Source organism: Centroberyx affinis, unplaced genomic scaffold, assembly GCF_046629955.1.
Source record: "Centroberyx affinis isolate AG114_WGS23_722 - 3 ecotype Tasmania unplaced genomic scaffold, CSIRO-AGI_Caff_v1 ptg006430l_1, whole genome shotgun sequence".
Lineage (NCBI taxonomy): Eukaryota > Metazoa > Chordata > Actinopteri > Beryciformes > Berycidae > Centroberyx > Centroberyx affinis.
In genome coordinates, this window is record NW_027283263.1 from 17484 (window position 1) to 40180 (window position 22697).

The window sequence follows — 22697 nt, forward strand, 5'->3', positions numbered from 1 at the left end:
CTGATGCTGGGGAAGATAGTGTGACTGAGCAAAGGAGAGAGGGATGAGGAAACAGACGGGGAGGAGGAGGAGGAGGAGGAGGAGGAGGAGTATTGACTCAGTAATGGGAGCTTTCACTGCCATGAGCCCTGACCGCCGATTCTCCTAGCCCTGGCCTCACTGCAGCCTCACCTGCCACCACTGCCTTAACCAGAGTACCCTGTGTGTGTGTGTGTGTATGTGTTTGTGTGTGTGTGTGTGTGTGTGTGTGTGTGTGTGTGTGTGTGGATGGAAGTGTGACTATTTTGGCTGCATTGACTACTGAACAAGGACCTGCACCACTGCTCTGTTCTCCCGTTTGCTCTCAGTCTCTTTCTTTGTCCTGTGAGTGTTCAGCACTTCAGCGGAGCCATTTGACTTCTCCTCTCCTCTCTCACAGACTGTCCTTCAAGGGTGGATGGACATAAATAATCCTCTCCTTTTTTCTTTTTTTTTTTTTCTTTTTAAATTGGGGAACCATTTTTCCTGGTGCCCCCACCATGCTCTAATGGAACATTTCCTTGCCTTTTGAATGGGCTGGATACTCACATTCATCCAATCACAACACACACACACTCACAGTGGACTAACCCATTGGACTTTGGAGGGTTTGAAAACACACTTTTTAATTACTTGCAACTTGGTTCACACTATCACCACAGACCTTGTTGGTCTCTTCGTTCACTTGCGTTGACTTGGGATCACAGGATTATTTACGCAACTTTTCACACACACACACACACACACACACACACACACACACACACACACAGGCCTATTTGATTGCAGCGTCATAAACATAAGGGCTCTGATTCTCAATCGATTCCAGCAGAAACAATTCCCACACTTCCTGAATGTGTCTAGTTTTTATTACAGAACTCCTACTCCCCTTTTTTTGTCATATACTCGCTAAGTGTACGGTGTGTATGTGCGCGTGTTTGTATAACTGCATTGTTGAGGGGCGGGGGAGGGAGGGCAAATATTTGCTTTAATCACAGGAATCTTGACTCTTCAGTTCTACATACTAGGTACGATAATCCCAGAATCTAAGCTAAGACGTTCCCATGGTTGTGTAGAAAAGAGTATCCTTTTATAAACCGGTATTTTTTTGGTGTTCTCTAGAGGTTCTCGAGTGTTGTCTGCTCTCTCTGTTGGCTGCCATCAGCTTAGAAAGGGGATGCTTAGTTCACCAGACTCACACACACACACTAAACACTAAAGACTTGAAAACTGTGAATGAGTCCAAGGGAGAGAGCAATGAGAACTCCTGATGCGTGATTTTATCTCCTCAGCCATACAGAATCTATTTTAAATGTTGTTTTTGTCATTGTTTTGTGTTAGTTTTTCCCTTTTTTTTGTTTATGGAAGGGGGGGTTGCAGTTTGCAGTATTATCATGTTGTAGAAGACTTGCACATGTCAAGGTAGTTTTGTCTGTTACATTTGTATGTTACATTTCATTTTTTTTCTTTTTTTCTTTGGTTTATTTTTTTCTGCCCTTTTTGGAGCAGTCATTTTGTACATTTTATTTACATTTGGATCTTATTTTTGCAATTTTTTCCCCCTTGTTCTGTTACAGTACAGGCTAACAATCCAGGACCTGGCTCAAATTTAGTTTAAAATTTAAAATCTAACCCCTTTTGCATCTGAATTGGAATAATATGAGCTCCTTGGTTATAATCAGTGCCAAGTGATGTCGCCGTCACTCTTGTTTTCTTCAGTTTGATGAAAGATAGGGGCAGCCCTGAAAGGGCTGAGCTGACGTGGAATCAGGTGTAAGCGTTGGCACGTTTCACTGGGAAAACTTGGGATTTACAGTTTCCAGTGTGTATCACAGATGTTTCAGTGTGCCACAAATAACACTTTCCCCATTTATTTTTGTTGGGAGCAAGTGTTAAATTTAATCCAAATGAACAAATATGATGATGGTGGGTGGGGTACTTTTTTCCCCATAATTTTCATCCAGCCCTTTCTCCTGTTTAAAACAACTGTTTACATTGTATGTTTACACAATCCTTTCCCCAACATCACAATCCTTTCATTGTTCCAACTGCACCGTGTCTACCCTCAGAAACAAACCGAAACTTCTTTCGCAACTCAATTTCCCACCTATCAACGGGGCATGTTAAGCTCAGAGTTTGTTCCTGACTGTTGCTAAGGGTGGTGAGAGGTTAAGGTACCCATGCTCCCAACGGTGGAGCCACACTAATGTGCTCCACAGACACACTTACTACCGGGCCTGATCCTCCACACAGACACAGTCCCTCTGACTCAGTCTGATATCCCGTTCACACATTGGGCAAACTGGCCTGTGCACTGTGCTGACCTGCTAAAGACATCCATCCCTATCGATTCCTTGAGACGTTACGCAGGAATGCAACTTGGTCAGCACTGTTTGGTTTGGGTCAGCCAGACATTACCGGCAATGGGGAATCACAAACTAGTTACTCTTTTTAGGTTTCAGTGCAGAGATGTTGGGTCCTTTGTATAGGAGAGATGGTAGTGGATTAACCTGTGGATGAATGAATGGGGAAGCCAAAGATGAGAATAATGGTGCAGCAGCTAAGTACGTGCGTGCATGCGTGTGCCTGCGCATACTTTTCCTCTATTTTTTTAACATAGTAATTCAAGCCAGATAGGCGATCCCTCTAGGCTGCCATCGCTGCTGAGCAGTGGGGTAACTAGCTAGCTAATCATCTGTGTGACTGCCAGCTCATGCTAGGGCTCCACGCTGGCTTGCGTTGTACTTGAGTGTGAAGAGAGGAAGAATCGTGAGCAGACTGAAGTGAAAAATGACTCATCTGCGTCCACCGTGTTTCTGCAGTGGGCGACGAGCAAAATGGGTACTGAGAAAGCCTCTTCATAGAAGAGCGGAGGCACACTTGTATGAAATGACAAAAGTCCCAGAGCTGCAGCACTATGGAGGCTGATGGTTACTGGTGCTTGAATGCCATTGGTTGGCTCGGCACAGAAAGGGTTGTGGATGAAATGGGTTGAGGGGCGATGCAGAGCCGAGGACAGGAGGGATGTGGAGAGGGAGGCTGTTTACCTTGTATAGCTACAGTTGCTGTGTGGCCCCTCAACAACTCACTGATGTGTTCAGACACGCTTATTAATCTGCTGCCATTTACAGTACAGGAGGTCCAGAAGAGAAAGTGAAGCTTTGCCAGCTTTGCACCATTTAAAATTTGGTGCATTTAAATAAGAATGAATGCAGTCTCAGAAGCCCAAAGGCCTGATAAGAGGTAGAACTATTAGAGACAGAGGCAACTGTAACTATAAGATGTATACACTCACCCTCACAGTTGCCCCTCTCTTCTCTCCATTTACTTTGTCTGATTTTAATTGAGAATGAAGCAAGAGAAATACAGATGAAATGATAGATGCAATAGATGGGGATTCCTGAGTTACCAGTTTCATGACTAACCACACCGGAGAGATGCTTCTGGGGCATCTTGGAAGTTGTTTTTTTTTATATGTTTGGGTTTAACAACCGTTCTCTCAAGAAATACCTGAATGTCGAGCGCTTTTTGTGAGGTTTCCTCATTATAACCTGAGTTTACATGATTTTCTTTTTTGTTTTTTTTTATACATGTACAGTGTATAGTCAAAATAATGGAAACACTCGTATACTGTCAAGATTTCCATCAGTGGTGCTGGTTTTGTAATGGTTTGGGTTGGGCTGATTTTGGGATGTTGTGTGGTTTTGAACTGCTCATTTCCTAAATTACGAGGTCAATGCTAATAGCAAATACCACAATGAACTTGAGCGATCATCAGGGTCTCTGTTTTCATGATGGGAGTGGAAAATTCAATTTCAGAATCTCCTTTTTAAAATTGGGGTAATTTCTGGTCATTATGAAGATCGGTGCCTTGATGATAAGGCCATTGTCATCCTGGAAGACTCTGGTCTGACTAATAAATGCATTCTGGGTAGAAGTTGATAACTTATCCTTATGTTACTGGTGGAAATTTGATAGGCCCTCCAGAGTATGACTGAATTGATTCCATGCTGGAAAATGTACCCGATTTAAAAAAAACAAAAACAAAAACAAAAAAAAACCACAACCCTTTGCTGTAGTTAGAATGTATATTGTTTCCTTTAATTTGACCATACCATGTACAAATGCACAACTAGCTCTGTATTTACTGTTTGAGTGAAGTTGCCTCTTGAATTCATTCTTTTTAACCGTCATGAAAGATGTTTAGCAGTTCAGATGAAGTGAACGGGGCCAGGTTTCCACCAGAGGAAGTGTTACAGCGTGGTTATGCAATGTGTTTGTCTTCTGGGGCGGTGGAGAAATGGAACCAGTGTTTGCTCTGCTCTGCCCCCCCCCCCTTACATCGGACAGGTGTTAGGGTTTACTTTTTGCTGAGGGTGTCGACAAGCTTTGTTCACGTCAGCGAAGATGACGAGGGTGATATATAAATGTTCTGTACCTTTGACCTTCACCCTGTACCTGGCTCTGTGTGTGTCTATCCCTGTCTACCCATGTCATGACTGTGGCCAGCGCTATGACCTCAAACCTGAGTGATGCACTGCCAGGCATGAAGACTGAGAACCAATAAACACTCTGCCCTTTTTTACTCCACACATCTGTATCATGCTCATTTTTCTGTTGAAGGTACCTTGAGTTTTGTGTGTGTTTATCTGGAATATGGAGGGTAGAAGTGAGTGGACGGCTGTGTGCTAGTGACTGTACTGTATGGTTAGTGCCACTTGACTTTTCAGTTCTAGCCACTGAAATAAAACTTGAATTGTCCAATAATGCTTTTTCAAGCTGCTTTAGTCCCTCTTTGAGTTGTTGCAGGACCACAGGGAAGACTGCGAGTGGAACTGTTGATGAAAGCTCATTGATCTCTATTCATCTCAGAGCCTTGCGAGTAAGGGCCTGATTTTTATGATCAGTTCAATTATTTTATCGGTGTGACTGCCGCAGTAACAATATTCCCAAAGCAGTATATACACAATCTAGATGTTCAAAACTAGCAAACGATATAATCAATCTCACTTATTTGCATCTGCTTCACGCTTGCATGGATACACTCGTGATGCAGCAGCGCCACCTAGCGGCTAAACCGAGCCGTTACTGGAAGTCCCTGTCGAGGAAGAGATTCGGAAGTGGACACGCCAGGCCAAGGGAGGAATCGAAGGAAAGGGTGGAGGAAAGGGAGCTACCAAGGTGATGGAGAAAAATGACAAACCATCCTGACTTGTAGCAGCGGGCCAAATTATAGCTTTCATATCACACGACTTTGCAGATATTTGGAAGGTTTTCTTCCCCACAGCGAACAGCAAGTGGCCATAAGGTAAGTCAGCTTGCCCGCCAGCCAGTAAACACAACGAACGACGCAGCTAGCTTGCTGTGTTAGCTAACCTATACAGCAAGGTGTACAGAGGTTTGCTAAGCAGCTAGCTATCTTACTAGATGTGACCAGATCATTGCAGCAATGTTGATATGATACGATAAATAATGTTGGAATTGCCAACGTAGAAATCAACTAGAACCTTCATTTAGCAGGGCTTTTTGAGCGGTCTGTGCTGGCTAACAGTTCGCTCATATGTGTTGTGTTAAAAAGCCTATCATGAAAGACCGATTGTGTGGAAGAGGTGATTGCCTGCGTGGCCAGACGTATATCGCCCGGGCAAAGTGCAGAAAACGAGCTGTAACTAACTAGCAAAATTAGCCAGCTAATGGCTAGCTTGCTCTCGTTATGTCACGGTTGGTACGCTGGCGACGGGGCTCGTTAGCACTACGGTAGCTAGGTTAACTTAACGTTGGCAGGGTCAGTTAACTGTTAACTGTCAGTTGAACGTGGCAGTTGTTGCCAGTCATTTTACTGGCGTCAAACAGACTCCAGAAACCAATGAATAGCTCATAACGTGACATGCAAATCTAGTATGTAACGTTAATTAGCCCATGTTTCAACCCTCTTTGCAAGCAGCAACTGTTCGCAGTGACCATGATTCAGTAGACACTATGATGGGGGATTTCATCCTGTGCCTTGTTAATAATTTGAACAACATGTAGCCTGATCCCTGGGGTTTAAGCCCATCCTACTCTTTCACGGTTAGACTGTCAGGAGTATCCATAAGGCAGAGTGCTGTGCCGGGTCCACCTCCTCATCTGAACCCCCTCTGCACTAAATGCTTGTGATCTCCTTCGCTGGAAATAGGCAGAGTCGATACAAAGGCTGACTCCCTCTTATTTCCCAGTTCAGTGTTGGAAGGGGACGGATATTCTTACCTGAAACAAGAGACTTTGAATCCTGTGAGATGGTCTGTTCTGCGCGACTGCTTTAACATAGGTCAGCCCATAGTATTTAGCTGCACATACAGTGTATATGGTTGTTACTGAAAGTGTTGTGTCGGATATTGAATCAAGCATTTAGTGCTGGATGAATGCCGCTCTGTAACCTGGTGTTCTGACTGTCAAAAGCACAAACGCAGCCTTTTCATGTTTATCTCAGTAACGTCCAAAGTATTCTTTGCTGTCCATTTGTGCCCATTTTGTATGGCAGGACAGGGTTAATTGGTATGGTAACCCCTGAATGTAGACTCAATTGTGGACACACTCACACATTTACACAGACCAGTCTATGTCTGTCTGATGTAGTTACATATGCTGGGCAGGCTTCCGCTGTGCTGCAGTACTGGGTCATTGCCTGCCCAGAGGGGAAACAAGCAAGAGGGGCAGCAAATCAATCAGCGTTTTCTCTGCATATTATTGACAGCACATTTTTCGTCTCTCTCCCTCTTCCCTCTCCCAGTTCCCTTCTCCTTCCGCCCCTCCTCCTCCCAACCTTCACTCATTTCCGCCTCCCGCTCCCTCGCCCTCTCCCTCCAGGTGAGCGCCCGTTTGCTTAGACCATAGCTCCGGTGAGAGGCAGAGCACCTGTCCTTCAGAAGTGTGTGTCTGGCACAGGGCAGGCGAGGGGGAGCTGCGGAGGCCATGCACCAGGGGTGAGAAGGGTTCGCTGCGGGGGACACACACAGCGCAGGGGTGAGGGGTCAGGGCCGGTTGGTGCGGAGATGAAGCTCAAACAGCGTGTGGTGGTGCTGTGTGCCGTGCTTCTCCTGCTGGGCCTGGCCAAGATCTTCCTGCTGGATGGAGGGGAGGGCTCCGCAGCCAGCCGACGGGACCTCCGAGCATTTCGCAAGGTCAGGACTAAACAGTGCACAAGTGTTTACCGCGATATGGGGTTCACGATTCGATCTAAACCTGATATGATATAATAAATAAAATTTGACAACATGACAACAAAGTCTGACTGTGCAGAATTATGTTTATTTCTGAGCCACAAATCTTTCTAGAAATGGCATTGGCTTGCTAGAATGTAAACAACAATTTGAAAATGTCTTTACAAAGTGCAAATAATATAATTTGGATGGAGAGCTTGTGAAATTGGGATGGGCAAAGCGTCTCATTTGTGATTACTACAGCAGATTAAAATGGAGCTAATATCACTAGATCAATAGATTCATTTTTCTGACCCGCAATGCGTATTGTCACATTTTTGTATTGCAATATATTGAATTTCGATATATCTCCCCATCCCTAGTGTTAGCCATTTTATGCGTCACTAATATTCATACCTATCTGCGTGTGTGTGTTGCCAGATGGAAGCCGGTCTTTCCCTGTCCCGTGGAGCTCGTCTCACCCACACCCTCCAGTCTCCCTGGGAGATAGCAGGCCAGTGGGTGGGCCCTAGGGAGGTGTACCCCGAAGAGACCCCTGAGCTCGCTGCTGTGCTCACCGCCCTCAGCACTGCCAGGATAGAGCGGGCAGATGTGGGCTATAAGGGCACCCAGCTCAAAGCTCTGCTAGTGCTGGACGGGGGACAGAAAGTGGTCTTCAAACCCAAGAGGTCAGATAATGGACTATGTAAATGCTGCAAAAAAGGGCATTATGCATGTGCAGACCTCACACACTTGTACTCTATACATCAGTGTGATTTCAGCTGTCCTTAAATCCCCCCCCCCCCTAGCAAAATTAGCCAGCTAATGGCTAGCTTGCTCTCGTTATGTCACGGTTGGTACGCTGGCGACGGGGCTCGTTAGCACTACGGTAGCTAGGTTAACTTAACGTTGGCAGGGTCAGTTACCTGTTAACTGTCAGTTGAACGTGGCAGTTGTTGCCAGTCATTTTACTGGCGTCAAACAGACTCCAGAAACCAATGAATAGCTCATAACGTGACATGCAAATCTAGTATGTAACGTTAATAAGCCCATGTTTCAACCCTCTTTGCAAGCAGCAACTGTTTGCAGTGACCATGATTCAGTAGACACTATGATGGGGGATTTCATCCTGTGCCTTGTTAATAATTTGAACAACATGTAGCCTGATCCCTGGGGTTTATGCCCAAAAGGGCATTATGCATGTGCAGACCTCACACACTTGTACTCTATACATCAGTGTGATTTCAGCTGTCCTTTTATTACCCCCCCCCCTCAGGTATAGCAGAGAATATGTGGTTGAGGGGGAGCCATATGCAGGCTATGACAGACACAACGCAGAGGTGGCAGCTTTTCACCTGGACAGGTATGGTAGCTACATCATACGAGTGTCTACATTTATTCTCACGCCATCTCTGATCTGGTATTGGAGCAAACCATTCGAATGTTCAAGCCTCTGCCCTGTTGCCCCGTCTCTGCTGCAGGATCCTGGGGTTCAGGAGAGCACCTCTAGTGGTGGGGAGATTTGTCAACCTGCGCACTGAGATCAAACCCGTGGCCACTGATCAGTTGCTGAGCACCTTTCTCATGCAAGGTTGGTATCTCTCCGCTCCCTCTTTCTCTCTCACTTTCTCAAATTACAGACTTTTAAGAAATCTGGATGAGTGAGTAAGTCTGTGTGAGTTCAGTATGAGAGATTGAGGCTTGTATCCCAGGGTGAGATGAGTGCGTGTGCTTTTTTTAACGTGAATGCTCTCACTTTCTGTACACTCATCTGGCACGCTTTCTCATTCTGATATCTCTTTTTCACTCTCTCTGCTCTCACTCTCTCTCATTCATTCACACTGTCTCTACACTCTCTTTCCCTGCCTTTCTCAAATAGCACGCTAGACCAGGATACACACTGCCAAGTCCTGTTTGCTGTGGGAGTGTCATATCTTACACAGTTGATAATATCATGTCAAGTCAAGTGTATTTGTAGAGCGCCTTTGACAAACAGGTTTGGCAGGTTTGAAAGTGCTTCACAGAAAACAACTGAACAGAAAAACGACTTAAATCTTCATAGGGACAAGGGTGTTAAAATCACAAGATTTGGAGCCAGAGCTTGTAGGTCTGTGTGTGTGTATGCATACATACATTATGTTTGCGCCATAGAAAAGTGTGTGAGAGGATATAAGAGCACCAGGCAACAGCAGGACAGTCCGCAGGGAATAGGGATGGGAATCGAGAACCGGTTCCAGTTGAGAACCGGTTCCAAATTGTCCGATCCATCGGAATCGTATGCCTCTGAGGTTATCAATTCCTTTTATCGATGCCGGCATGTTTTTCTGACAGTTGCGCATTGCAAAAACTCATGCGTCATGACGTCAAACTCTGCGTCTACACTGCTGGAAACTTGCAACAAGAAGGTGTCATGGCGGAGAGGAAGAAACGGTCCAAAGCATGGCTTCATTTCACGAAGAAAGATGACAACAGTGCTACTTGTCCCACCGTGTGTAACGTCGTAACGGGGACTGCGGACGATGGAAGATTTAGTGTGAACAATTGACAGATAAAGAAAGATAAATTTGCCTCAGAGTAGATTCATTTCATTATAATTATTATTTGGAATGTTTGTTTAAATTATAGTTAACCTATTTTGTTAACTTGTACCATGAATCTTTCTAACTGCAGGGAGAGAGTGTATTTTTGGAGCAATGAGCCTTCGGAGCAATGGGCGTTTGTTTTTGGGATAACGGGCTGTCGAACAAATGGGCTTTCGGTCCTATGGGACATTTTTCAGACTATTGGGGTTTCGGAATAATGGGCCGTTGGAACAATGGCATGGCACCCTTTTTTTCCACACAGAATTGATCAGGAATCAATAAGGGAATCGCTAAAGAATTGGACCGATAAGCAGAATCGATAATGGCATTGGTATCAATAAAATCTTATCAATTCCCATCCCTAGCAGGGAAGTAACTAACTGAGTGACAGACTGCAGGGAAGTAAACAAAGAGGAACAAATGGCTAATGAGGGTGTTCAGGTAGGTTGAAGGCTGCGTCGTGGGTCTGGATTTAAGCACGGAGACAGTGTTAATGGCATAAAGCTTGTTCCAGAGGTAGTGGATCCTATAAGAAAGCTTCTTCTGTCCCAGCTGTTTTCTCATGATAAGATAAGGCTGTGAGCCACACAGTTTATATTCAACAGTCTCTGCATTAAAGCATATGAACACAGCAAAGTATTTCTCAGTGGCGCAGTGCGAACAACATCCTCTTTTACTTTGTGCCATTTTAATTTTTCCCTACCATACAGCACTCGCTTTAGTCTGTTGTCTGCCCATGAAGCAGCCACTGTAGCATTTTGTGGATTTTATTTTACAGTCGATCCCAAGAGGCTGAACTGAAGAAGGAGAGCCTAATAGGCTGCCCTGTATTATTTTCTCTACATGTGTAACATGTAGTGAATAAAACATGAGGCCGCTAATTCAGTCTATATATCACTATAAAGACGTGAAACACCACTACATGACAGTAATACACCTCAGCGGGAGTGTGAGGACTTTTTTTTTTACTATATAGGGAATGCTTTTTTTAATTTATTATTTTCAGTGTGAGCTGTGTGTTGCTTACTTGAACAACTTCTTGTGTGTATGTGTGTGTGCAGTGGGTTGTGCTACAGTACCAAAATTGTTTTCTTTTTCTCCTGTGTATGAACAAAAGTCGTGTGGACAAATATCCACATGAGGCATAAATATTGATGAAAACACTTAGCCAATGTGTCCTCCAAGTCCACTAAATCTTAGTGCGATTGTGTGAGTACAAGTCAGTCATTATCGTAGGGTGAGGCTGAGTGGGTGTACTTGTTAATGCTCACACATCACATCTCTCTCTCTCTCTCTCTCTCTCTCTCCCTCCCCCTCTCTCTCTCTCTCTCTCTAAGAACATACTACATCAATATATACTGTATACCCTTCTGAGATAATGTTATGGGCCATAGAGTTTATTTTCAAGGGTGTCATTTCTCTCTCTCTCTCTCTCTCTCTCTCTCTCTCTCTCTCTCTCTCTCTCTCTCTCTCTCTCTCTCTCTCTCTCTCTCTCCCCCCCCCTCCAGGTAATAATACATGTTTCTATGGAAAGTGCTACTACTGTAGGGAGAGCGAGCCAGCGTGTGCAGAGGGAGAGATAATGGAGGGATCGTTAACCCTGTGGCTGCCAGACGTTTGGCCTTTGCAGAAACACAGGCACCCCTGGGGACGCACCTACAGAGAGGGGAAACTGGCAAGGTGGGTGTTTGCTGTGTGTGTACCTAAGTAAAACTCGATTTGAAGAAGAATTCTAATTGGCTTTAAAGCTCCAGTACAATAAGAATTGCATTTCTCATTTTCAAGGTATAATTTAACAAAGGACCTGTTAATGTAAAGTTACCCACATTATTATAACTGTCAGCATTGTGAAACACCCTTTTAAAAACTCTTCCTCTGGTTGTCAACAGAATCAAACAAATTTAGAATTCCAATCTACTTCCTGGTGTAAATGATGTCACCTACACCCAGGTTTTAATGCATGCTCTGATTGGTCACAGTCTGTCAGATTAATAGTCAGCCAGCTACTTGCCAAACTAGCCAAAATCTCTGTGCCTCCATTGCTGCTGGGTGCCAAATTTCCAACACAAGATATTTGTTCCCCAAAGATAGAAATATTGGCTGCAGTGGAGGCACAATCATAGGGAAGGTCTGTCTCTCACTCAGTCCTACAAGCTTCTGTCTTCCATCTAACCATCAAAAACTGTAAAAGATTATGCTCATTGTGTTAGAAATCAGTGCACTGGATCTTTAAGTTGTTATTCTGCAAAAGCACACATTTTCCTAAAAGGATTTCTTCAGTTGTTTTGAGTTATGAGTTTGCAAGATCAAGGAAAATGCAACGCTATGACTCGATGATTGATGATTGATGATTGTATTGCCAAATCCTTGGAAGAAAATGGAAATGTTGTTTTGCCTATATTGAGCATCAACAATTGTTTTCCCATAATTCTGGTTGTTTTATATAGATGCAGAGTGCATTTCCTTATTCATGAGAATTCATCTCAGTGATCATTACATTTTAGACAAAACTCAACTTTTGCAGAATAACAGAAGTCAATTTAGACAGAATTCAAATTAAAACTCCTCCAGCTCAGCTTCTTATCATTGACGACAGTATGCTTGCTGAGCTTAATGCATTTACTTGGACAGAACATGTATGCAGACCCTTGCCAGCTCCATTCCACTGTTTCTAAAAGCGTGTTTGGAAAACTCAGCTCAGCTTTTCAATGGAGCGGCTGCCCACTTTGAGTGGGGAAATGTCAGTTAGATAAGGATGGATGATGGTGCGATGTGAGGCGTGGGAGGATTTTTCCCTTACATTATTGGATTTTCAATCAGCGATGATACATTTTAAAATTATGCAAGGTAAGGATCAGGCATTCTCTCTCAAACTGAGCTAGATAGTTTCCACATGATTGATGTCATGATAACACATTAATTTGCAAGATTGTCATTGAAACAGTTCAAGTATTTTATGAGCCGTTGTAGCTGTATGTAAGCGAGGACCTGCTGACACATCCGAGTAAATGATTAGTCAATAATCAATTATAATTTTAAGAATCACTTTGAGCCCTGGTAACTTGTGATGGACATTTGTCATTATTTTATTTATTACTAAAGGTACATAATTTAACTTTTTTACAAAGTTATCCATGCCATGAACTGACAACTCGAAAACTTATTTACAGTGATTTTCCTATAGAAAACAACAATATCTGCTGGCACCATTTAAGGGACTTCTGTTAAGTTTATCAACATTATCATTTTTCTTCAACTAGATTTAATCTGCTTTGTAAATTTCTTCATTGGAAATAATAACAGCCACCTGCTGTGTGGTATTTATTTGTCTTTTGAGCATATTTTAACTGGCAGTGGTCTACAACTGTCAGTCTGCAGGCTTGAGACAAATTTTTATTACATTAATACATTTTTTATTACCTGTTTTTTTTGTTTTTGTTTTTTTACAAAATGACATTCTGTTGGGGTACTTCATAAATTTTAATGACAACTGAAAAAAAGGTAATTGAGGAATAATATGTACAAAAAAAACAAAAAAAAAGGCTAGAGGAAAGTTGTATTTTATTGTGATGTAGAGTAGAGAAATCTTTATTATCCCAGTGGGGCAATTTGACTTGTTGCCAGCAGATAAAAAGCAAACATAATAACAAACAAACATATAAAAAGAGAGTACATCAAAGTCGACGGTACCGAGTGCACATCAACAATATGAGCAAACGTAATTGTAACGGCAGTCAGTGCCAACATCACCATCGTTTTGGTGGTGATGCTACTCACATAGACCAATCCTGAAAGATGATCCAGAACCCCTGTGTGTGTGTTTGTACGCCATTTTTATTGAACAAAGTAGATTTCTAAACTGACCTTAATGGATTTAAGCCTAACTACCTGTAACTATGTAGGTGGGAGTATGATGAGAGTTACTGCGAGGCCGTGAAGAAGATGCCTCCGTATGACGCGGGGCCGAGGCTGCTGGATGTCATCGACACTGCTGTATTTGACTATCTCATCGGAAACGCTGATCGCCATCACTATGAGAGTTTCCAAGACGACGGGGGCGCCAGCATGCTCATCCTCCTAGACAATGCCAAGAGGTGAGGAACGTACTGTAGAATACACGATACACACTTCTGGTCAGATTTAGCAATCCTGATCGGGGCTCCAGAGTACCTTTTTTCACTTCTGCTCCAAAATGTGAACCATGAATTAAATGTGAGTCTGGCTTTGTCTACAGTATTTTTCTCGGGAGTCTGTGGTGCTTTGCAAGGTGTGAAAACCGTTGCATATAGGATCATGAGCAGGGCTTTTTTGCTCACCAGCCACTGTGGTTAGTGGTTTAACGGCCGCCAGTTGGTGACCCATTTTAGCATTTTTTATTTTTATTTTTTTATCCGTCCGAGAGAACGACGCCATCCGCGATCGATTCAATCTACCCCTCCCGTACCTGTTCGTTCTACCAGGGTCTACCAGGGTTTCCCACACATAGAAAACTTTGTGGCGGCCCGCCACGATATCAGCACTGACCGCCACAATATATATTTTTTTCCACTATTTAATTGTAGAACTGAGTGTAGCGCATTGATTTGCTCAGCCCCTAATTGCTCTGCACGCTCTCTCTCTCACTCTCTATCTCTGTATCTCTCTCTCTCTCTCTCTCTCTCTCTCTCTCTCTCTGTCGCTCGCTCGCTCACCGGACCCGTCTGTTCGCCTCCCATTACACACGCGAGCATGAGGGATATTTTGCCACCCGCCAAAGTGGCTAGTAAGAGTGACTGTGTTACATGCCACTGCCGAATTCTACCCGCATTTGGCGGGTGGGCGGGTGCTAATGTCAAGTCCTGGTCATGAGTCAACTACTTGATGCCTGATGCCATGCTGCCCTACAAAGTAAAGGGCAGTAACTGTATAGGAGCAAGACAGAGTGAAACTGAGAAAAATGACCTCATTATTTATCTTCACTATCTCCTGTCTTGACAAACGTTTTCTCGGTACAGAAGTGATGAAATATGTTGTTTTGTAACACCTATGGGTCTAATTTTGTGATGACATGAAATCTAAACTTGAATCATGATGTTTGACCTTTTGGTAAAGTACAAAAATAGTTACTGCTGTTCTCCTTTGTAGGTAAGTACAGCCAACAACAATTTTTATTGTGGCTGTTGACTAATCGTGTACAAATAAAGCAAAAAAAGAGCATTTTAATTTTGTAGGGTTCATGTGTGGGATTTTCTTTTCTTTTTTAAATAACTCTGATCTGACACTACGTTGTCTGTCATGATTTTTTGTGACACCGTCCTTTAAAAGAGCTTACATCTCCACTGAGATCTGTTTTTTCCAAGGCCCACGCTGAAGACATGCCGGAAACATTTTCATGTAGTGAGGGCATACAGCATTTATCCTTGCTTGAGGTCACTTTTTTATCTGTGTGGAATTGTTACATGCATTTTCCACAGGATACATTTTTATATCTACATGGTAACATTTTAAGCATTAAGCTAAACAAGTGGGCAGGATGAGGTTCAGTGGCTTTCTCAAGGAAGCTTTGACAGGATATAATGACTGTTGCAGTGATTGAACCTGTGATAAAATCTTTTTTTATCCACTGAATCATGTATAATTTAGAGATTTATTATATTTATATAATATATATATGTATTATGTAAATACAATAATAATATAATATATTGATATATTTTTCTGGATATATAGTGTTTTGGAATAAAACTCTTCAAGTACATTAATGTTAGCACCTTCATAACATTATAAATTCATTAGTTTGTGATTTGCTTTTTTAATATTTTGGCACATATTTGAAGCCCCTAGCTGAGAGGGAAGTGGTTTTCAAGTTCAGTGGGCAGCATCAGATGCTTGGAAACTGCGTTGAACTCACATGGTGAGTGGAAGCATTTCCTAACTGACCTGAATTCAGTCCTGCCTCTTAGTATCAAAGTACACCATTGTTTTTACTCAAAGCTGAAATGGCTGTTGAGGATTTGAACTCAATCCTGCCTGTTAGTATCAAAGTTTTTTTTCCAGCTTGTCCCAAAAACAAACAAGAAAGCTTTGTTCCAAACACTATTCTGTATAGTTTTAGATTGAAGCCCTGCCTGATTACTCCTCAGAGGAGCACATCAGATAAAGGTGAATTATGTACACAAAAGCCATGTTTTGTCAAAAAACTGAAAGAGGAATTCTCTCTCTGCCTCCTGGTCCGGTTGACTTCGCTGAGTTGAATGTGTCCTAGAAACGTTGTATTTGAAAGTGCACCTTAGACTTGAAGTGTGTGTGCTGTGCTCCACGGTGCCATGTGCCAGTAGAGTGTGGCTAATGCGTTTTGATGGCTTCTCTTAACTGCAGTGCAGACAGGCCTTCAGGTTCAGTTGCCTTACTTTAGTATTTTTATTTTTTTATGCAGCTTTGGGAACGCGGCTCTAGACGAGCGAAGTATCCTCGCACCGCTCTATCAGTGTTGCATGTGAGTATTCAGTCAGAAAATTCCTGGGAACACACACTTACCCATACTCAAATCTTGATGATGATTAAAAATCTGTTTTATTATTATGGTTGGTGTATCTCTCTCTCTCTTTTCTCTCTGGCAGGGTGCGAGTGTCTACATGGAACAGGTTAAACCTACTGAGAGGCGGAGCTCTGAGTGCAGCCATGCGTCAAGCTTTGGCATTTGACCCCATTCACCCCATCCTGGCCGAGCCACACCTGGCGGCCCTCGACAGGCGTCTGTCCGGTGTCATCGCCACTGTCAAGCAGTGCATGGAGGCACAGGGCCCCGACAACACGCTCATAGAGGACCGCATGAACCTCCCCCATCCCTAGGAACAGGGGAGAGGAGAAAAAGGAGGAGCGAGGAACAGCGAGGACTTTACTTCCCGTGCCTCGAGGAGAGGAGAGGCAAATGGAAGGAGGAAATAGACCTAATGGACCATTTTGACAGCGAGAGATGCCCCAGTCTTAAAGAACGAAACGGGGAGTGGGTAAAAGGATTGACGGGGTGTAACGACGACTGCATATTTCTTCCTCCCTTGTCCCCTCCTGGTTTGTCACTCTATGGTCACTACGAGAAGATTGGAGGAAGGAAGCAACTGTGGCTCTACAAAAAGGAAGTACTGGTTTCGAAGCATTTGAACTCTGTGTCGTCCTACAATTATATAAACTTTCTCTCAGGACTGTTGTGCACTAGGACAGTATCTGCTGTATATCTAAGAACCCCTCCTTCTACTACTACTGGTTGTGCGGTGACAACAGACATGCCTTGTGCCAAAACCTCCCTCACTGTCTCAACTTTTCCTTAGGAGTGAACTGAGGCCGTATGACCGAGACAAAGACACTCGAGAGCGGGATGGCAAATGAGGCCACGACTTTCCTCCAAGCCTCCAAACGTCTAGGCGAAAGACACTGGACAGCGGTACGACAGATGTAGGGACAGACTGTTGGGAGCTCGAGCTGCGATGGGTTCGTCTGCTTGACTGAGAGGGAAATTAAAGGTTGAGTCAAGTGTCAAGTCATCCCAAATGGCCTCGATTCCCATTGGATTCAGAGATAATGAAATAGATTTCTAATTTCAGAACTGAAGAGTGCCATTTATTTTGAAGTGGCATTTTTTTTCCCCATTCCTTGAATTGGAATTTGAGTTTGATTGGCAGAAAAAGAGAAATTAACCCCAAGCTACCCCAACCAGTGTGTACATATTTAACTAACTTGTTAAATAGGATTAAGGAGACAAAGGAATATAAATTTGTGAATTATAATATTAAATAAACTTAAAGTGTGTGTGTGTGCGTGCGTGTGTGTGTGTGCGAGCGAGTAGGTGGGGTGTGTGTGTAAGGAAGGGTGCCATACTGTACAGAAGTGAGAATGCTACTGACACTACAGATTGAGAACTGAGAGGACAAGGAGGTCAGATGTATGGGTACATTTTCAGCATTAAAATATGATCTATTTAAACACAGTTCTTACACTGTCATCATTTCTCCATGTGGACATGTACGCATTGCTTAAAAACATGAAGTGTGTTTCCAAATAAGAGATGTTGCTTTTGATGTTAATGTAAATGACCATTTGCTCTGATGCGCTGCCTTTCACTGTCTGGATAGTGGCCACAAATTTGATTATTGGTTGGTTTAATATCCACAAATGTTATTATTGGTCGGTTTAATTTATGTCCTCTAAAGACAGACTGATCCCCTGAGGGAAATACAGGTCAAATGCCTTCCCTACACTAAATGGCAAAATAAAATACAGGATTTTTTTAGATTCATTTAGATGATTTCCATGTCTCTCGGTGGGAAGCTGGGTCAGTGCTGGTTGGGAGTGCATACCCATCATCCTCTGTTATTAACCCTCCTATTATGTTAAAATGTACAGACATCTTTTATGTTTGGGGTCAAACATAAAACATGTTGACCCCAGCAAACCTACAAACAAGACTGGGTCAAAACCTAGTATATGGCTGGACCTTGTATGGGTGTGCCACGTGCCACGGCCGACCAATGGCATAACTTCATCACTCAGTCAGTCAGTGAGTGACAGACATTCGCGTTTATAGGGCTGGCCCCGCTCTTGCGGTCCAGCCAAAAATGATTGTAATTGAAAGTGTTAACCAAGTTTACACTTCAGAACATCAGCAAGTAACACATAGCAGTTAGTCAATACTGAAAAAAACACCAATAAAAAGTAAATTAGTCACCAAAATAGTCTTCCGAAAAGCTGTGACACGACCTCATTGGCAGAAAACCTTCAGATGAGATAAAACTGTAAAAACTGCGCGTCTTATGCTGAAGCATGGGAATGTTTTTTTAAAGATCAAAAATTGCATGGGAAATTTCCCTCAGTTATCAGTCAGAACAAAGAGAAAGAAAATATGTGTAAATCTTTTATGTTTTCTCTGGTTTTATAAGGCTTTTGTGTTTGGGGTCAAATTGACCACAAACAACACCGTTGTATATAAGTGTGTACACGACCTTTTACCAGTTTCCCCCATGAAATTCTGAAAAGTCAGAGTGTCAAGCTGAAAAAATAATGTTAATCATGTTTTTAGGGAAGTTAACTGTTGAATGGGGTCAAATTGAGCCCAAACTTAATAGGAGTGTTATGTGTGAGATGGTCAGCAAGACCCCGTCTTGTGGTCAGATCGTTACAGTCAGGTGGTGAAAAGACATTCAGAGCAGCAGTTTGAGAAAAACTGATCATTATGTGTCATGTGGTACTCAACTGTATCTTTGTGTTGTTACCAAGCATAAAATATCTGAAAGTCGTCATCATCCTCAATTCCAACAATTCACTTCATCAAATGTTAGAATTGAGCATCCTTTTAGAGGAGAAACATACATACATGAAGGGGCTTTATGAAAGGATGTGTGTGGGCTGCTAGTTGATGATGAACCTGATACGGTTTTATGTTTCTTCCCCAAGCTCAAAACTGGACTTTCCTCATCTTTCTGTTCTTGGTGTCTATCAGGTGGAATTGAAATACTTCTCTCATCCAAAACCTTTCCTTGATCACTATATTCTCTCGCCCCATCCCTCTGAGCCTGACCTCAATATTTGATCTGAGTGACCTGTGATCAGACATAATATGGGTTGCTACAGCGCTTCTGCCTATGGAATTCCCCATTTGAGCATGTGCTTTTGCTTCAGATGAACTTTTACCACAGGACATTTCACCTTATTTGTTACATCTTGCAGCGTTGGTATCTTTGCTACAAAGTGTAAAATGCCTGTCCCAATAGTCTACTCTGCTTTTTTTTTGTGTGTGTGTGTGTGTTCTGTTTCTAACACCCACAGAGTGGAAACTTTACTGTGAAACCTTTTGGCAGGGCCCCTTTTCCTGGATGCCTTGCTGGATCTGAGAGCTTTGTGGCTTCTCACATCCAGCAAGCAGATGAAGAGGATACAGAAAACCCGTTTCATTTAGTCTCAGCAGGTGCTTCAGTTGGGACTTGTATAAAAACATCGAGACTTGCACCAAAACCGCAGCTTGGGGCATGTCTAGTCTTGTCACAGACAAAGTTGTCTGTCAAAATAAAGTTGTCAAAACATTTTCTATACTGAGTTAATGCAGAGTTTACAATATCTACATGCTGTGATGACATTCAAACAGCCTGACAGAACTAGCTTTGTCTCCCATATGTCATATGTCATACAGCGTTCATCCTCGCAGACAGGCCATTATTTAACCTCTGTTATCTCTCAGCCCAGTGTTTCCTGCTCATTATGTTTCCTCAAAGTCTGCCCCCTGGGGTTTAGCAGTAATGAATATACTGTAGGCTACACATATCCTGCTGTGGTTAAGTGAGAAAAGATATGCAGACTCCTTCAGACAAACGGTCAGAAAATATATCGGTCCAGCAAATCTAAACACAAGATGGTCTGTCGTCATAACAAAAAAGAAAGAACCATAGCAGTGCTATAATAAAGTCTAGGAGGATACCATACAAATCACAGACTATTGCAACAAAGAGATAATATGTTATAGGAATATAGGATGTATATGATGTGTGTAGTACTGCATAATATGATGTAGTATATGTATATGATGGTATGTAAAGCCCTTTGAGACTTGACTGTTATAAAGGGCTGTATAAACAAGACTAAGACTATAGGAATATTCTAGTGAAACCTTAAAATGGTGGTTCCCATTCCTGAATGCTGGTTTTCTATTCATGGTATTCTGTTACATCACCACACGGCCATCTTGGTAGGAAAATAATAAATTAACAGGTGATTACAATCAAATGACAGCCACAGCCAATGAGCTGTGTGTATTGTAAAGCGCCATATTGGTAGGAAATACATTATGGGTATACTATGAATTCCAGTGGTCTTCAGGAACCAGAGTGCTGCTGGTTTTCTCCTCTAGTAGAGTAGAAACTCTGGTAGTTAATTACATTCACCTGGTGTCATCAGGGGCGGAATAAGACCTGGGACACCAGGTGAATGTAATCAACTACCGGGTGAAACAGAAAACCAGCAGAGATCTGGCTCCTGAGGACCTCTACCAGCTAGTTAATTGCTTTCACCAAATCAGTCCCTGATTAGATGGCTAGAATGAAAACCAGCAGGGCTCTGGATCCTGATTGAGAACCACTGCTATTTAAACAAAAAAACAAAACAAAGCAAAACATAAAGTACAATAAGGTCACTGTAAATTCACTACTGTGCACCACAGGCACTAGATGTCCCTCTAGTGTTCCTGTTGTTTGTAATGGCATGTGTAAGCAGGGCTCCTCTGAAAAAGAGACCGTCTCAGTAGGACCTCCCTGCATGAATAAAGGTTAAATCAAATAAAATGTAAAAAAAAAAAAAAGGATTATTATAGGAATATTATAGTGATACCATAGGGGATGAAAAATACCATAAAGTACGATAAGGTCATAGTAAACTCTACTGCTGAGTATGACAGACACCAGAAGTCCCCATATGAATATTACAGGAATATTACAGTGACACCATATCAGCAATACCATAACGTACAATAAGGTCACCATATATCGCAGGCACACTGTATTTCCCTGTATGAATGTTATAGGGACATTACAGTGATTCTTCGTCAGTGGGAGGTTTCACTCGACTTGCTGTGTGTGCTGTTATCGAAATAGGACCTTCGCTGTTGCTGCACAGCAGATTGTAAGCACCGGTATCACTCTCCCGGTTTACTGGTTTCACTTTACTGGTTTCCAGCAGCCTCCCTCAGATTGCTGTTATGCTTAACGCACGCGGGCGCTCTCTCTCTCTCTCTCTCTCGCTCTCTCTCTCCCCCTCCCTCCCTCCCTCCACACAACCCCCTCCTCCACACACACACACACACACACACACACACAAACACACACACAGACAAACACACATTAGTGTCGATCATGGGGGATTTCTTTCCAGTCACTCCCCTCCCTTTGTCGTGCCCACTCGTGTTCATCAAAACCTCCGCGGTCCTCCTGCACGGCGCTCACAACACTGATGGAGAGGACGATGGATGGAGAGCAGCAGGACAGGCGCTCGTGGAGGCTCGCGGTCGTCGTTACAGTGCAGAGCGTGCTGGTGGCTGCGTGTCTGGCTGTCACTCTTCACATTTACTGGGACGTACAGCAGCGGGTGAGTTAACCAACAGCGGGTAATAGCGGGTGTGATATACTGATATACACTGTAAACTGCGGCATCCAGCTGCTTAATAGTGAGTTTTAGTTAATGCATGAGATGTATTTTTTGGATGATGGTTAACTCATTTTGGGATAAAGCTCTTTACATGTTGAATACGTGAAACATGAGTACATCCACACTGACTCAATAGCAGGGATGCAGGAGAGCAGAGCTGAACTCAGTTATCTTTTTATTAGTGTTTACCCAACTTTTCAGGCTGGCATAAACCTTTAGGACAGGGATTCTCAGTGTAAGTCATAGTAACTAGTATCAAACTAACGCAAGTTATATGAAGCTTGAGTCTTTATAGGGCAAAAGTAATGTATTATAATGATGATTAAACATTATTGAAGTTACTGGCTGACCTTTGATTGAAAATATATGAAAATTTTAGATGGTGTAAGCATGTGTTGTTTTTTTATATTGAGTAGTGAATATCAGGGGGGCCAGTATGTATTTATTTATTTTTCTCAAAAGAAGACTCAGATTGAACCCTGTGTGTATTCATTTACAGAGTCTGATTCAACTATCAGGGGGGTCAGTTTCAGAGTCATTGATCAAATAGATAGAATAGAAACATCCACCTGTCTCACTGTGAGGCACAGCACATCACAGAGACTGTGTTTCAGTGACTTTGGGTTATTTTAGGATGTCTCTGGGCAGACCACTCACCTTCAGTGTTTTTTGGTAACACTACTTTACAATGACCTTATTCTAGTGTAATAACCTGTGATTTAACTTTGGAAAAGTATTGTAAGTACACAATATTACT

At 42.8% G+C, this 22697-nt stretch overlaps 1 protein-coding gene across 2 annotated transcripts; it reads left to right on the forward strand.

Annotated features, from left to right (window-relative positions):
- The first annotated feature begins 5163 nt into the window (after positions 1-5163).
- Positions 5164-17734, forward strand: fam20b (FAM20B glycosaminoglycan xylosylkinase). 2 transcript variants are annotated; one of them, XM_071512659.1, is made up of 9 exons: positions 5164-5326; positions 6788-7178; positions 7638-7885; positions 8473-8559; positions 8678-8787; positions 11287-11458; positions 13681-13872; positions 16194-16253; positions 16378-17734. In XM_071512659.1, the coding sequence occupies exons 2-9, from the start codon at positions 7050-7052 to the stop codon at positions 16607-16609; spliced, it is 1230 nt and encodes a 409-aa protein (XP_071368760.1). In that variant the 5' UTR covers positions 5164-5326; positions 6788-7049; the 3' UTR covers positions 16610-17734. The 2 variants fall into 2 exon arrangements, with proteins under 2 accessions (XP_071368760.1, XP_071368761.1); XM_071512660.1 differs by having other exon boundaries at positions 6865-7178.
- The last annotated feature ends 4963 nt before the right edge of the window (positions 17735-22697 follow it).